The 18,354-nt window shown below is 37.9% G+C and overlaps 1 protein-coding gene across 3 annotated transcripts in view; it reads right to left on the reverse strand.

The window, feature by feature from the left end:
- Nucleotides 1-18,354, reverse strand: part of BABAM2 (BRISC and BRCA1 A complex member 2) — a 317,151-nt gene that overhangs the window by 228,576 nt on the left and 70,221 nt on the right. For all 3 annotated transcript variants that reach the window (XM_045580572.1, XM_036434893.2, XM_045580573.1), the window contains one exon: nucleotides 434-628. In XM_045580572.1, coding sequence (XP_045436528.1) covers nucleotides 434-628 — 195 coding nt within the window. The remainder of the gene's footprint in view (nucleotides 1-433; nucleotides 629-18,354) is intronic.

Here is an 18,354-nt window from a genome sequence, read left to right on the forward strand (position 1 = left end):
AACCTTGTTTCTGAATACTTGGGACTGGGAATGTGAGACTCTCAATTTCACAAATTTCCCAGGTGATAACTCTGAGAAACAATGAATCAGATAATCAAGGTCCCTTTAAATTCTAAATTATGAGAACTTAAGTAAACAATCTGAACCATGTCTATCTAAAGAAATGGCTAGGGTTTATTATAACTATTGTAGATGAATTTGTGCGCGGGTGGGGTCCAGCCAGCCTACCCTAATTGGGGCCAATCAGGGCTGGCCAGGAGGAAGGTTGGCCAGCCTGCCCCACCATCATCAAGCCGGTTGGCCATCAGCAGTGCGTGTCACGGTGACCAGTTATTCTGGTCACTTGGCTTTTATATACGTAGTATATAGATATCTGAATTGATATTTTATGTTATTACAGATTTATATTTTTCCCCATTCCCAAAAACCTTACCCAGTTATTTTTTTTCCCAGCATAAATTTCCATGTTCTCTCCATACTGTGGCTCTTCCAGCAATGTCTGGTATTCGAACATGAGGCGGGAGCTCTCACGGAGACGGCTGCATTGAAATTGGTGATACTGCTGCACAAGTTCCTTCACCACAAGTAAGAGGCATTCGGGATTTGAAGGATTCCAGGAGGCAAGGTTCTGTAGAAGCCATAAATAAAAGGCCAGTTAAAAATGAATTTTCATACCAATCCAGCATACAGTAGCACATCAATATATAGGGGAAGAATGATGAAATGTTAAGAGAAGCATACTACTCTTAGTGATAAACTCAGAGCTGAAGTTAGAAAACGCTTTTCAGCTTGGCAATTTCTCCTGCCTTCTAAAAATCCTCACAGAAAATCAAGAGAAATTCCATCATGAGTAGCCAGAAACAGTAAAGTGTAAAGCAGGCTAGTAATAAACAATAAACCTAAATATCCTAGAAGATATAATTTTAGCTTTGGAAGACTTAATTTGTTTCTTACTCATTTATAATTTTTTTAATCTGCACCTAAATTCAGCATTATATGCTAATGGCACCAATTCAGATCCACACACCATCTGTGATACCAAATATAAATAAATGTTCTGTAAACACTAGAACCCCGCAGAAATATAAGCATAATGGTGATGGTTCAGCCTGAAAAAGATAGGAATGGAGTAGAGATACAATTAGGAAATGTAAGATTCCGAGAAAAAAAGAGGAAGAAAATGGCTATGAGAGTTTATGACCAGGAAAGGAGCTAGAAATGAGGGAAAAGCTGATAAGTATACACTATTTTTAAGCTCACTTTCATTCATTCAACAACTATTTACCAAGTGCCTATTATGTATGCACCACTGTTCTTGGCAGACATGAGAACAAGCCAAACCCTTGCTCTCAAGGAGCTTACATTTTAGTTGCCAAAATAAACAAATAAGGAAATATGTCAGATGTTGATAAATGCTACTCAGAAAAACAGAGCATGTATCCCAGAAGCCTAATGAAGGAAGTTCTTCAAGAGAAAGAAGCATCCAGACTGTGTCAAATGTTGTTGAGAAGTAAGACGAGACCTGAGAACTGACTGCTGGGTCTCGCGACACTCAGGTCAATCCTGTCCTCAACAAGTGTTACTTGGTGAAGTAGAGCTTGATTGCTAGGGTTTAACAGAGAATGGGCAGAATGCAATAGCGGACAGCTACACTGACAATTCAGTCTGGTAACTAGAGGGGAGTTGGGGTTCAAGGGAAAGTTTTGCACGAATATTTGTAGCCTAATGGAACGTCGGTGTCGAGAGGGGGTAAACGAGATGATGTAAGGTGGGGAAGCAGAATCCCAGGAGAGAACACAGTAAATGTGGAGCTAATTATGGAATCTCTTAGAGTGTTGGCCTTGGAAATAAGCAGAGAATCCACCCAAAGGAAAAGGAGAAAAGTCAAACTAGATGAGTAGGAATACAGGCAGACCATTCCATGTGGTGAGAGGAGCTTGTGGTGGTTCTCTTCGGAGAGCTGATATTATCTCCTGAAGTAGGAAGGAAGGTTATCAGCTGAGACTGAGAAAGAAGGATGGATATTAAAAGTTTGAGAAGTGTGAAATAGTCATTTAGAAGAATCATTCAGAAAAATAAATGGACTGAGGAAATTAAGAGGAATTCCACATAGCGCTAAAAGCTCCACTGAGGTTGGAAGCATGATTATTAAGTGTGACCATTTAGCATAAATTCCACTGTCTGGGTGCAATGTGCAATGGGAGGAATTTGAGTTTAACAAAGGTTGAGATTTTGCCAGACAAGTAGAATAGACAGAAAGACGGGCAAGAGATCTTAGAAAGTTTGCAAAACAATTATTGTAATTATGAACCATGCACTTTAAGTCAGGAAAAAGCCAAGTAAGTTCATAATGGAAGTGAGAGTTAGTGAAAGGGTGGTAGGACCTATATTCCTGGTGAACTTAAAAAAAAAAAAGTTGGATTTGATATACTAAAAAGAATGAATTGGAAAGACAGGAGGTATGGTCAGAGAATGAGACATTTGAAACTGAGTTGATGGAGGTGATCTATAACTGGTATTAACAAGATCTGGCTAAGAGTGCACCTGGCTAAGGTAGAGAGGAGGACAAGATCACTGAAGGAAAAGAAGTCAGGGACTGACTGAGAGGCCAGGGTGTTGAAAGTGTTATTTATATGAACATTAAATCATCTGAAACTACGACAAGCACAAGAATGCAGAGAACAACAAGCCATGTGCTTTAAGTCTTCCAAAAGGTCTATAGATAACAACAAGGAGAGATTGAAGGCATGAACTTCGAAGTTGGGGCTGGGTGATTAGAGAAAACAAACATGGAAGAATACCTGCCACACCTCTACATATCATTATGTCATTTTATAGATGAGGAAAGTGCGGCAAAAAGTAGTTCAATATCTTATCCAAGGTCACAGAGCTAGCAAACAATAAAGCTGAGTTTCTGACAAGCAATTTGACTCCATGTTCCTCTTTAAGCACTACACCAGGTGTTCTTACACAGTTTGGTCTCAGGTACTTTTGACACTCTTAAAAATTAGTATTAAGGATCCTGGTTTCTGTATATATGAATTATGTAATTAAATTTACTATAGTAAAATGAAAACTGAGAAATTAAAATTTTTTTATTAATTCATTTAAAAAAACAATGCTACTACATATTAATATAAAAACACTTAAATGAAATAAATATATTTCCTGAAAAAATAGTGAGAAGCATGACATTGTTTTATATTCTTGCAAATCTCTGTGTCTGGCTTTTTAAAAAGCAGGACTTCCCTATATGCTTTTACAAAATTCAATGTTGCAATATGTTGTTTTGGCTGAAGTATATAAAGAAAATCCAGCTTCACTCAACTGTACATTGAAAGAGAGAGGTATTTTTAATAGCTTTTCAAATAATTCTGGATATTCTTATTTGATACTATACCAAAACTCAATAGTAGTAGTTTCTTAAAGGTTAGCTGCAATGTGAAATCTGAAGGTATATTAATAAACATTTCATGTCTTACATTAAATTCCATTTGTCTATCCTGCACTTTTAAAATTTTCAATTAGAGTTGACATACAATATTGTATTAGTTTCAGTTGTACAACATAGTGATTAGGCATTTACATAACTTCCAAAGTGATCAACCCGACAAATCTAGTACCTATCTGACACCATACATAGTTATTACAATATTATTGACTATATATTCCCTATGCTGTACTTCACATTCCCCTGACTGTTTTTATAGCTGGCAATTTGTACTTCTTAATCTCTTTTTTTTTTTTTTTTTTTCACCCATTCCCCCATCCATCAGTTTGTTCTCTATGTTTCTAAGTTTACTTTGGCTTTTTTCATATAAGTGAAATCATATGTTTGTCTTTCTCTGTCTGACTTAATTCATGTAGACTTTAAAAGGATCTTTTGCTCTTTATGATTTTTTACCGTCAAGCATTGATTACTTAGAAAATACTGATTCACTGAATTATGCAGATCTTCCAAATGTTAACATGTTTCATTTACACTATCAAAAAAAATCACATTCATTATTATCATTGACCAATCTCACCAGAAAAGTCTTCTATCAAAAGAAGACAAATAAAAGTTTAAAAGTTTAAAAAAATCCTTTTTTAAAGGGATAATAATTACTCTGTTCCTCAGAGTGTATGGATTTATAGGGACTAAAAATCATGAAATGTTCTTTTATTTATAGGAAAGATAGGTCTAAAGCACATGTGTCAAACACAAGGCCCGCGGGCCAAATCCGTCCCGCCAGGCCTTGCAATGTGGCCCGCACCGCGCTGTCATCACTGCACTCCGCTGCGTTTCCATCACAATGACAGTTTATGACTGTTCAGTAAACCATTCGGCCCGCGATTTAGGCTGGATTTTAGATTTTGGCCCCTTCTCTGATTGAGTTCGACACCCCTAGTCTAAAGGGATGTTTAAATTAAGATTTGATGAACAGAGAAAAAAATTAGAGCTTCAGCGTCATACAGTTACTGAAAGATGCCTCTTGCTATGAAGTAATTTGATCAACAGTACAAAATCCTGTGCTCACTTTGAGCTCCTCAAAATATAAATAGAATAATAACAACATAATAGAAAACAAAATGATCATTATGTAGTTTGGGATGCATTTTCTTCAGAGATCAATCAAACACTAATAAATAGAAAAATACACAACATTCCATTTATTGGTTAAGTATTCCTTTTAAGTCCTTGTTCTAGCACAAAAACAAAAAGCTTCAGTTGCTTCATTTAAAAAAAAAAAAAAAAAAGCTTTTGTAATTCAATCATTTCTCTTTAGCTCTCTGCAAGTTAAAGGCTATTATCTATACACACATACCAAAAAAAATCATGAAAGCATATAAACTGGCAAACATCTCTTACCAATTTGAATTCATTTCAATTGATTCAACCTAATTGTTAAATGCATAGTAAAGACAGGCCAACCAGTCCCTTTCAATTAAAATACCATCTCCCGATACATGAAGATGCACCTGACCTCTTTGGTCATTAAATGCACACTTCCCTGGAAAATGACTTAGCTGAAAAACATCCCCATCAAGGGAGATACAGATCTGCTCAATGAAATAAAATGTCCTCTACTATTGCTACATGACTACTTTTACTTATTAGGTCATTTGTGGTTTGAACCACTTTGCCTAGAAGAAGAGACCACAGAAGATATACTAGATTTTGACATCCTAAGCCTAGAACACATTTTAAAAACAGGTCTAGCAATACAGTATATTAGAGCTTTCACTATCTTGAGTAGGAGAGATAGAGAAAAATGCCCAAAGCTTCTTTAGGAAAAGAGGACAGGGGAATAAATTAAGTGTGAAAAACAGAAAAATAAGTATTTCTCTATTCACAAAGCTCTTACTGTACTTCTTGGCAGTGCATGAAAAAAAGAAATTTGCAATGAGAATAGCCATGAAGAATAGGTATAGGATTCATAATATATTAGCAAAGAGAATACAAAAGAAATTTCAATAATGAAAAATACATTAAGAGAAAGTGATAGCTCTGGCCAGTTTGGCTCAGTGGATATAGCATTGGCCTACAGACTAAAGGGTGCCGGGTTTGATTCCAGTCAAGGGCATGTCTCTTGGTTGCAAGCTCAATCCCCGGCCCTGGTCAGGACGTGTGCAGGAGGCAACCAATCGATGTGTCTCACATCAATATTTCTCTCTGTGTGTATCTTCCTCTCTCTTCCACTCTCTTTTAAAAAAAAAAAATAATAATAATAATGGAAAAATATCCCCAGGTAAAGATCAGCAAAGAAAAAGAGAGAAAGTGATAAAATACAATAGCAAAAACAAAAGAATTAGCTACTCTTATGAAACCTTATTCAGTCTCACTAAATACCTATGAAGCAGTTCAGAGAAGGTATTATGCCAATTCTTTTTAAAGACAGGTTAACCAGAGGTAGAATAACTGCTGGTACTCAAGTGTAGACAACTGACAATGTAGAATGTAGACCTGCCAACCCTCCCCCATTTCAATTTCCTGAAGTATAGTTTTCTAACCGAAGAACTGCCACCAGCCTCTGCAGTTACGACCTAGCTCACATCTAGTGATAATTCTGATTCCTCACTTTGGCTTTCCTGCCCAGGATGCCTGACTTGAGGGACGCTCCTACTCATGCGACCCCCCCAAACTTCCCACATTAAATACACTCCACCACACATTTTATCTCCGCTAATTAAAAACCCCACGAACTTTAAAAAGCCCAACCAATTCTCAACTCCTTTTTGAGCTTCCTTATTGTCAGCAATATAGAGAGGGATAATGTTTACAGATGCCTAGCTGACCCCATTTCATGTCTCATTTATTCAAAACATGGCTTCTCAGCCAAGCTTAAGCAAATTCATGTACTAGGACACCAATAAATGAAAATGTTGGGAAGCATGCACTAGGTTCATATCTATGGGGAGATGAAGAAGGAAAATAAGCAACTTAGCAAACGAGTCCTAGGACCATCACTGCCTAACAATGGAGGGGGAAATCTCCCACAGGGGAAATAAATTCTTCTAAGAAATTAAAGCTTATAGCCCGACCTGTGTTGCTTAGTGGTTGAGCATCAACCTATGAAACAGGAGGTCACAGTTCAATTCCCAGTCAGTGCACATGCCCGGGTTGCAGGCTTGATCCCCAGTGTGGGGCAGGGGATAGCTGATCAATGATTCTCTCTCATCATTGATCCCTCTCCCTTCCTCTGAAATCAATTTTTTTAAATGTAATTAAAGCTTATATAAGAGTTTTCAATTAAATAAAGGATAAAGTACAGAAATAAATTAGAAATATTACTAAAAATTATATGGTAATATTTTCCCAATATATATTGGGTCGGCAGCTAAGTAATTGCGGGTTTCACACACATATGGCTTCAGTTGAATTTTTAGGTTTGCAGACATAGTACAAATGTAAAACACATTTTGTTATTTGGTAGTTGGCTATTCAGCTGTTAATCAGTGAAAAAAGTTTTTTGATCTGTTTTGTAGTTTTCCTTTGGCGTTCGTTGAAAAATGGAAAATCAAAAGGAACATTTTCGTCATATTTTGCTTTTTTATTTCCACAAGGGAAAAACGCATTGCAAGCTCATAAAAAGTTATGTGCTGTTTATGGTGACGAAGCCTTAAAAGAACGGCAGTGTCAAAATTGGTTTGCCAAATTTCGTTCTGGTGATTTTTCACTCAAAGATGAAAAACGCTCTGGTCGTCCAGTTGAAGTTGATGACGCCCTAATCAAAGCAATAATCAATTCGGACTGTCACAGTACAACACGTGAGATTGCAGAGAAGCTTCATGTATCACATACATGCATTGAAAATCACTTAAAACAACTTGGCTATGTTCAAAAACTCGATACATGGGTTCCTCACGAACTGAAAGAATCACAGTTAACACAACGCATTAGCAGCTGCGATTTGCTAAAGAAACGTAATGAAAATGATCCATTTTTAAAACGACTGATAACTGGCGATGAAAAATGGGTTGTTTACAACAATATCAAGCGGAAAAGATCGTGGAGCAATACCGTATTTTTCGGACCATAAGACGCACTTTTTTTCCCCCAGAAGTGGGGGGGGGGAAAGTCCCTGCGTCTTATGGTCCAAATATAGCCTACACATACACTTTAAAAAAAAAGTTTTTTTGCTTGCCCGGCTCTGTGTGGTCTCTGTGTGCTTGCCCGGCTCTAAAATGGTTCTAAATGCTGCTGTTTACTTTACAGGGTTGATTACATGTGTTTATGACTGTGATGTTGGGTTTTAATGCGCATAAAATATTTTAGGACACTATTTGTTTCAGAATCTTTCTTTCTTCATTTCCCTTCTCTAAAAACTGGTGCGTCTTATGGTCCGGTGCGTCTTATGGTCCGAAAAATACGGTATATTAAATCAAAATATATACACCCAAAACAAATATAATGTTATGTCAATTATATCTCAGGCAATTGGGGTCTGTAGGCCGTGGGGAGGGGCTAACAGCCACTACAGCGAATGGACAAAGGGCCGATTGGGGCCTGCCAAATTCAGGGATGGACCTGGGAGGTTGGTGGCCTCCCCACATCTGCTGCCACCCATCCCTCGGTTCTTCGTCTCAGCCTGGGGGCCTGGCCCCAATCAGGCAATTGGGGCCTGCCAGTCAGGGGGAGAGATCAGGAGGTTGGCCAGCAGGCCCCATGGGCAATCAGGGCCTATGGGCTCAGGACAGCTCCTGCATTGAGTGTCTGCCCCCTGGTGGTCAGTGCACATCATAGTGACCGGTCATTCCAGTACTTCTAGTCATTCCAGCATAATGGTCACTTAGGCTTTTATATATATTCTTTTTAAATCCTTTTTTCAAAAATCATTCTCAATATCCCCTAAAAACCCTAATTCTAGAACTCTAAGAAAACAACAAAAATAAGTGGGGTTCACAGACAAAAAATGACATACAGTCATTTATAATAAAATGCAAATAACCTAAATGCCTGGTTTAAAAAAAATCACTGGAAAAACAATTATAGTCATTAATATATATATATATATATATATATATATATATATGGAGCCAATATGTTTACAAATACTGTGTAATAGTATAGAACATACTTTTGTTAAAATATTAAATAAAAACAGATAAAAAACAACTATAAAATCTTAACTTTGATTATCCTCATCCCTTCCCAACCCTCCACAGCAAAAATCATCTCTGCATAGAAATATTACTAGAAGAAATGTTAACAACTGATGTCTATGATTGGGAATCATTTAGAAGAGGTTTTTCATTTCTATATTTTCTCTTTTTTCCAAATTTTCCCAAGTATATGTTTATACATACATATGTATATGTGCACATATATAACATATGCATATACTTTTATAATGGAAAATATAATTTTTTAAAAATAGAATAGCAGCCAAAACCTGTTTGGCTCAATGGATAGAGTGTCGGCTTGGGGACTGAAAGGTCCCGGGTTCGATTCCGGTCAAGGCATGTACCTTGGTTGCGGGCATATCCCCAGTAGGGGGTGTGCAAGAGGCAGCTGATTGAGGACTCTCTCTCATCGATGTTTCTAACTTTCTCTCTCCCATCCTCTCTGTACAAAATCAATAAAAATGTATTTTAAAAAAATAGAATAGCATACTTGATACTTCATTTCAAACTGTTTCTCAATCTCAAAGTTTAAGAAATTTCACTTGCCATTTACATATCTTATGAAGTCAGACTTCAATTGTGTCTTCAGATCAACAAAATGTTAGCCAATTCCACAGCCTTCTGGAGAACAAATCTTGCATCATGTAATCCTAAGCAAATATGCTTCAAGTAACCTTGAACTCACTGTTTCTTAAATTCCAAGCTTCACAGAACATTTCCAGAAAGCTAACGTAATATGCTAGAATGTAATGGTCACAGTTGTAGGGATTTATTATGTTTTTCCCAACCAAAACTCTTTTGTGTAACACTCCTCTGAATGGAAATCTTAGGAAATGACCAATGGTATTTTACACTTCTAACAGAACTGTAACTAGCATGGATTTTTTTTTATAGCATGAATATTTAAATGTCACTGCATCTGAAGAATACAAAAGATAACAAAAATCAATTTGCTATTTGTCATATTTGTAAGAGGACCAAGTAATAACAGAAATTTACACTCTACATTAGGGCAGACTTGTATATGTATAACTCCTCTAATATATCATCTACAATAACTTAAGTGAAATTATCTTAAACATTTTTCATACTTCCTTAAAATATAGCACCTTCTTAACTTCTTTTTTTTAAATATATTTTATTGATTTTTTACAGAGAGGAAGGGAGAGAGATAGAGAGCTAGAAACGTCGATGAGAGAGAAACATCGACCAGCTGCCTCCTGCACACCCCCCACTGGGGATGTGCCCGCAACCAATGTACATGCCCTTGACCGGAATCGAACCTGGGACCTTTCAGTCCGCAGACCGATGCTCTACCACTTAGCCAAACCGGTTTCGGCCCTTCTTAACTTCTTAAAATACAGTTAATGTAACATGAATTTGGGGGTAGGTGAGAAGCAAGTTGGATTAGGAGAAACTAACTTTGGGATTACACAGGGCAAATCTACTCCCACCTCCATATAAATATAACACAGCACTCCCTATAGCATAAAAATAAGTATAAATAGCATATCCTTTATCGTTATAGTTAACTTATAGATAATGTTTGGAGATTTTATTTTTGAGAAGATTCAACTATTTTTTTAAATGGGGTACATGGAAGGGGAGAGAACATTAAAGTTGTATTCTGCTCCACAACAATTTGTAGAGTACTCATAGAAATAAATTTTGGTAGGGCAAATCATTAAATAGGGTTATTTTGTAATCCTCAGTGTCTTTGTTGTTGTTGTTGTTGTTATTGTTGTTAATCCTTATCCAAGGATATTTTTCCGTTGATTTTTAGAGAAATGGAAGGAGAGGGAGAGACAGAAAGAGAGAAACATCAGTGTGAGAAAGGCACATCCATTGGTTGCTTCCCATACATGCCCCAACCAGGGCCAGGGATCGAGTCTGCAACCTATGTATGTGCCCTTGACTGGAATAGAACCCAGGACTCTTCAGTCCTTGGGCCTATGTTCTGTCCGTTAAGTCAAACCAGCTAGGACCTCAGGGGCTTTATTTCAAAATATTCTTATAATTCTCTTCATCTTTATAAGCAGAGCCTACTGTTGCAAGGATGTTGTAGTTGTTAATTTCAGTCTTTGAACACTCTGGATTCTGAGAAACTCAAAAGCTAATTCTGACAGCCAAATGAATAGCTTAGGAGACAATCAATCAAAGGTCATTTCTGGGATTAATATGAGCTAATAAAGGTATTCCTACTGTGTCTGACAAGTAAAGTGAATGTACTCTGATGAAATGTGGTCTTTTGTGACCTGTGTTCAGTGGCTACTGCTGGTGCCTGGAGTGATGTGCGTAGAAGTCATTATAGACCTCTTAAACCCTGCTTTAACTACAACACCTCTGCCACTCTGGTTTGGTTTGGTTTTGGTTTGGCCTGGGTCTTGGTTTTGTTGAAGTTTTACCTAAGATGTCATTTGAAGAAAAGTGTGTTTTTGTTTTTTTTTAAATGGATGTCTAAAACATAGTGAATACTTCAATGAAATCTTATGCTCTTTCTGCCCTTCCTATTTGTGACTTTCTTCACCTAGATATCAGAAGCTATGCTAAGAAGAATCCAGAATCATAAAATGGCCTGGAGGGCTTTTAAGATGTGCTGAAATTTTCTCTAGTTTTTAAGACATTAGCCCCACGTCATCAAATTAGTCTACAAATAGACACATTAGTCTACATGTTTTGAGTAAAAGGATTTGTCTCCTTAAAGCATACATAGCTTGTCAATAAGTAAAGTGGAATTGGTATCTCCTCAAAAAACCTAGTGTGTTTGGGGCAGCCATGGAAGCATCTGGCTGTGGTTCTGCCACAGCTTTCTCTAGAGCTCTCCAAGGTTCTGACCTGCCTGTCAACCAGCCAAATTCCCTGGATTATGTAAAGAATTGTTGTAACATAGGATCTTTCTAAAAGAACTTTTTATTGCCTTGCCAGGATACTGGTTACTAATGGTAATGTGACCCTGATTATATGTCAATACAGAGATAACAATTACATATCCTTGAGAAGAATAAAGGTAATGTCTTGGGCAAAATATGCAAATGCTGTCTGGCAGGGGTAGGGGAGACTGGAGGAAGGTCAATGGGGGGAAAAAATACCACCTGGCCAGCATGGCTCAGTGGTTCCGGGTTGACCTATGAACCAGAAGGTCAGAGAATAATTCCCAATCAGGTCACATGCCCAAGTTTCAGGCTTGATCCCAAGGTGTGCAAGAGGCAGCCAATCTATGATTTTCTCTCATTGATGTTTCTCTCTCTCTCCCTCTCCCTTCCTCTCTCTGAAATAAATTTTAAAAAATACACACACACACACACACACACACACACACACACACAAAGGGTAATATGCAAATAGTCCAAACGACAGAACAATCGAACAGCCAATCAGAGTGTAATATGCTAATAATATGCTAAGGTTGCTCAGCCACTCTCTGATCTCTAGAGGGCAGTCAGTCAACTGGTCAGCCAGTCGCTCTGATGTGCACTGACCACTATGGGACAGATGCTCCAACTGGTAGGTTAGCTTGCTGCTGGAGTCCTGCCAATCAGGACTGAGCAAGATGGGCCCGATATGCCCTACAGCCCTCCTGCAGTCCCTCCCCAGCCCAATTGTGCACCAATGGGGTCCCTCAGCCTGGTCTGCACCCTCTCGCAATCTGGGACACCGTGGGAAATGTCAGAGAGTCAGTTTCAGCCTGATCCCGCAGGCCACTCCCCTTGGGAAGGCTCCAGACACAGTGCTCATGGCTGGGGAGAGCTGCTGTGGCAGCATGAGCCTCTTTTGATTGGGCACGAGCCCGCAGCAGGCACAGTGGGGCTAGCATGAGCAGGAGCAGCAGGTAAGAGCTGCAGGCGGCATTGTAATGTGGTTTCAGCCCCATCCCTGCAGGCCACCCAGAGGGACCCCACCCATGCACAAATTCATACACTGGGCCTCTAGTACACATGTTCGTGCGCGCACTCACACACACACACACACATACACAAATAACTTATAGCTGAAAAATCACTTTTCTGTGTGAATTTATGATAGAAGTGATAGACTCATAACAGAAATAAAGCAAAATAGGGAACCTTAAGTCTGAATTTTTTGAAATGCCATTCAGTAGGCAACCTACCCACAGTTACTAGGTAAACAAAACTTCCAATTGACAGAGGAGTTCTGGGGAATCTTCAAATACTTACCAAAAGATGGCCTTCTGGGGCATCACCCCAGAATTTCTCTATCATCCCAGTTTTGTGCTAGGGTGTCAGAATCATTGGAATTGGTACACTTAACTTATTTAATTTCTTCCACAGGAGGCATACTTTTTAAAAAATATTTTTTTATTATTGATATTACTACAGATATCTCCAATTTTCCCCTCCCCCCCCCTTCTTAGTCCCTACCCACCCATTCCCAGGACTTCACTACCCTATTACCCATGTCCATGGGTTATGCATATAAGTATATATAAGTTCTTTGGTTTATCTCTTCTCATCCCACCAACCCCACATTGAGATATATCAGTCTGTTTTTAATTTAAAATATACAAAAGTATCTCCAAATTATACCTTTGACTCCATTTTAAAAGATCAAAAATTTGTATTATCTCATCTTCCCCTTCAGAAGTGGCTATAAGATTACCTTTCAGTTCCTCTTAAAGTGAACAGCACACAGCTAGCTCCATGTCATGTTGAACTGCCACTTTAAATAGGTCTCAAGGATCATAGAGTATGCCAACTTCCATTTCTTTCTTTGGAATCAGGGGTAAGTAGATGGAAGGAAACAAGGTGGGAGGGAGCAGGAGAAGGGAAGAACCTCAAATCACACCTCTTGGTCCAGGCTTCCTTGTTTATTAAGGAGGAAGAAAGACAGCGGATACCTCTCTATCTTGGAAAACTCTTAAGTGGACCAAGTCTTGAGAAGAAAGAAAATGCACTCCACAGAACATTTCTAGTCCTTCTTCTCTTAACAGTATAACTAACGTCTTGGAGAATAGAAATGGTATTTTTCCACAACATGAATTAAATAACTAAGGCTGGGAACACTAAAATCACTTAATATAAGCAAGAATATAGAAGAAAAAGGTGGATTTGGTTATTATCCAATAATATTATTCAACTCTTTGGAGAATGCTAAATTGAATAATAACTAAATCCACTCTATTTATCCTGTACAATGCTATCTTTATCCATACAACTTTATGGTACTATTTATTTTTTTAAAAAATCAAATCTATTTTATACCTATTATTTTATACCTTTTATTTCTCAGGGGAAAAAATATTATTAAGTTCAATTTTGGATAAAATGCCAGAGTAGACTAAAATTTGATTTAAAACTATACAGCCCTAACTGATGTTGATCAGTGGATCAAGTATTGGCCTATGCACCAATGGGTTTGATTCCCAATCAAGGGCATGTACCTGGGTTGCAGGTTAATAAGAAAAATGGGCATCTACCCTGAGATCTGGTCCTGATCTAGTCCTGCAGAAAGCAACCAATTGATGTGTCTCTCTCACATCGATGTTTCTTTCTCTGTCTTTCTCTCTCTTCTCTCTCCCTTCCACTCTCTCTAAAAATCAATGGAAAAAATATCCTCAGGTGAGAATAGCAACAACAAAATAAAAGCCCTATACATTAAAAAGGTAATTTTGCCTATACAACAAAGTGGGTTTATTTTTTTAACTTAAATTTAAATTCCTTTAAACTCAGCATGCATTGAATTTACCAAGATCCCAACAATTACCCCCCAAAAAAAAAAAAAATTCCTTTGTGGTTCTAGTTTAGCTGTGGCTTCAAAAACGGTTGCTGCTATTTATCTGAATCACTGATGCCACACACCTTCTCAATCAATGCTACTCAGCCTCTGAGAATACAAAGCAACGTTGCAATGGCCAAAAAAATTAGTAGCCCACTGGTGTGGCTCAGCAATTGAGTGTTGACCTATGAACCAGGAGGACAGAGTTCGATTCCCAGCCAGCGCACATGCCCAGATTTGGGCTGGATCCCCAGTGTGGGGTGTGCAAGAGGCAGCCAATCAATAATTCTCTCTCATCATTAATGTTTTTATCTCTCTTTCTACCACCCTTCCTCTCTGAAATCAATAAAAATGTTTTTAAAATGGCCGAGACCGGTTTGGCTCAATGGATAGAGTGTCGGCTTGGGGACTGAAGGGTCCCGGGTTCGATTCCGGTCAAGGGCATGTACCTTGGTTGCAGGCATATCCCCAGTAGGGGGTGTGCAAGAGGCAGCTGATCGATAACTCACTCTCTCATCGATGTTTCTAACTCTCTATCTCTTTCCATTCCTCTCTGTACAAAATCAATAAAATATATTTTTAAAAATGTTTTTAAAATGAAATTAGCAAATATGATTTCTAATTTAATTCAAATTGTTTTTCCTGTGGATGTATTTAAATTGTCCAGGTTGCTCGAATATTATCCAGGGATGTGATTTTGAAGGAGACAGCTTGTTACTGGTTTTTCTGGCTGTACTACAAGAAACAACAGTGTGAGCTTATTTTAAGTTAATGTGTGCTTCTGTGTTTCTTTACAAGAAATTAACTGCAATCGTTTAGTTAAAGCAAACACTGTGTTCAGTCTTCACTTATCATTAAAAAAAAAAGTCTTTAAAACTTAGAAGGTTAAAAATCCCAATTTCTGCCTATAGACTTTTAAGCTTGGAGCAAATTGTTTAAATATGATGAAAGATAGGCCTCACTTAGTGATCTCTGCTACCAGCAGAGTGTTTTCCAGCTATAGGTGTGTCATATCAAAAGAATCCTATCCATTCTCCTATATCAAACCAACAACTTTCTTCCTGCCTCAGACAGATCAGATCTCAGGATAGATGCTCATTTCTTCTCAACTACCATAATCGAAAAGAGACCCATGGGAATGGACAGGGTGGAACAAGACAGAACAAAAGCTCCAACCAAGTTGTTAGTTTTAAACAAAGAAACACCTGCAGGCTCTGACACCTGGTCTCTGATCCCTGCCCTAAATGAATTCCCTAGCTAGAGTTGGCCCCTGGGCCACACTACACAACTGCTTCTCCTTATCTTAACTTTGCCAGACCTTCTTTTTAGTCAATATCCCAGCCCTGGACCTTTTTGGCTATGATCGTAAAGCCACCAATGTCTTAGTAACACAATTTGTGTATAAATAATTAGATGAAACTCCAACTGAAAAGGAAGTTACCCCAAGCTCTTCCTGTTGTACCAGCTACATGAAGCTATAAGAGCAAGAAAGAAAAGCCATACAAAATAAGCCATCAACTAAAGGAAAGGACAGACACAAAATTCAATACATGGAGTAGTAAGAGCTTTCACTGTCTCTATTGCTCCCCCTAAAAACTCTACCTCCCACTCCTTGGGCAAAGTGAACAAAAGAAAAAATAAACAAATTGACTACATCAAACTAAAAAGCTTTTTCACAGCAAAGGAATCCATCAACAAAATGAAGAGACAACCCACTGAATGGGAAAATATATTTGCCGATACATCTGATAAGGGGTTAATATCCAAATTTTATAAAGAACTTATAAAACTCAACACACACACACACACACATACATACACACACACAAAAAGAAAGAAGAGAAAAGCCAAACAATCCAATTTAAAAATGGGCAAAGGACCTGAATAGACACTTCTCCAAAGAGGACATAAAATGGCCAACAGACATATAAAAAGATGCTCAATGTTACTAATCATCAGAGAAATTCTAATTAAAACCACAATGAGATATCACCTCACAGCTATCAGGTTGGCAATCATCAATAAATCAACAAACAACAAGTATTGGCAAGGATGTAGAGAAAAGGAAACCCTCATGCACTGTTAGTGGGGATGCTGACTGGTGCAGCTACTGTGGTAAGCAGAATGAAGATACCTCAAAAAATTGAAAATAGAATTGCCTTATGACCCAGCAATTCCACTTGTGGGAATTTATCCAAAGAAACCTAAAGCACTAATTCAAAAGAATATATGCACCTCTACATTCACTGTAGTGTTATTTACAATAGCCAAGATTTGGAAGCAGCCCAAGTGTCCATCAGTAGATGTGTGGATAAAAACAACTATGGTACATTTACATTTACAGGACTACTACTGCAAAAAAGAAGAAAAATTTACCCTTTGTGACAGCATGGATGGACCTAGAGAACATTATCCTACATGAAATAAGCCAATCAGAGAAATACAAAGTATCTTATTCATATGTGGAATCTAATGAACAAAGTGAACTAGCAAGCAAAATAGATACAGACGCTTAGATAGAGAGCAGGCAGCGAGCAGTGGCTGGGAGGGTGAAGGGTTTGAACAAAAAAAGAAAGAACTCATAGACACAGACAACAGTGTGGTAATTGCAATGGGGAGAGAGAAAGTAGAGGTGGAGGAGAGTATGGGGGAAATAAGCAGTGACAAGGAAAAATAAAATAAAATAAAATAAAATAAAATAAAATAAAATAAAATAGGTCCTTAATAACATTATTTCAGCCACTGGACCAAGCCTTCTCTAAGGCCCTTTTAAGTTCGGTAAGCCAAAGAATGTCCCTTATTGTTTGAGCCAGTTTCAATCAGGTTTTCCATTACTTAAAAAAAAAAAAAAAAAGGAGAGGAAAAGAGATGGGGAAAAGAAAAGGAAAAGAAAGTGGAGGAAAGGAGAAGAAATAAAAGAGGGCTGATACTATACCACCATTTTACCTCCTCTAAGACAGTGGTCTGCAAACTCACTAGTCAACAGTGCCAAATATCAACAGTACGACGATTGAAATTTCTTTTGAGAGCCCAATTTTTTAAACTTAAACTTCTTCTAACACCACTTCTTCAAAATAGACTCGCCCAGGCCATGTTATTTTGTGAAAGAGCTACACTCAAGGGGCCAAAGAGCCGCATGTGGCTCGCGAGCCGCAGTTTGCCGACCATGGCTCTAAGAGAAAGATAGTGGGAGAGGTGCATGAACTCTAGATTTGGTTTGGAACCTTATGTTTTCTGCCAGATAAAAAAGTTAAGAAGCTTCTTACATTATCTGCAAGGAAATCTAAATAGAGGATAAATCTATTCCCACTAATCCAACAATAGTTACAATCAATTCTCTTAAGGAAAAAGAAGGAAAGATGGGAGACTATACGCTTGTGTATTAAAACTCACTCAATGAACTTAAGTTAAATGGATCTGAAATAGGTATGTAAGATGTTCCCCATCCCAGAGCTTTTTAAACACCAGTAAGTGGTATTTATTCAGTGGGAGTTCTGCTACAGAATGTAAAAGAAAAAAGCAAACAACTGTTCCAGGCCAGAAAGGATACAGTGGTGCCTCACACAACGAACTTAATTCGTTCCAGGAGCAAGTTTGTTATGCGAAAAGTTCGTTATGTGGAACGCGTTTTCCCATAACAATACATGTTAAAAAAAATAATTCGTTCTGTAGCATAAAATATGCTAAGATGACATAAAAAAAGATAAATTTTTTGTTATTATTTTTATTTAGATACATCTAAAAACATAATTTTTTTAAAAAAAACACACATTTTTTTAATTTTAAGACAGACTAAGTAGAGTCTACCGAATCTTGCACATCTTCATCCATTTTCTGCTTTTTGGCCGATGGTTTCATGAAAAACCTGTCCAAAGTCGTTTGTTTTTCTCTTTTCTCCAACATCTGCCGGAAATAACGGACAAGAGTATCGGAGTAAAGATTATTGATCCTGTTTGCTTCAGCTGAATCCGGATAGTGGGCATTGGTAAACTCCTGAACTGCTTTCCATTTGAC

This window comes from Pipistrellus kuhlii, unplaced genomic scaffold, assembly GCF_014108245.1.
Source record: "Pipistrellus kuhlii isolate mPipKuh1 unplaced genomic scaffold, mPipKuh1.p scaffold_m20_p_13, whole genome shotgun sequence".
NCBI lineage: Eukaryota > Metazoa > Chordata > Mammalia > Chiroptera > Vespertilionidae > Pipistrellus > Pipistrellus kuhlii.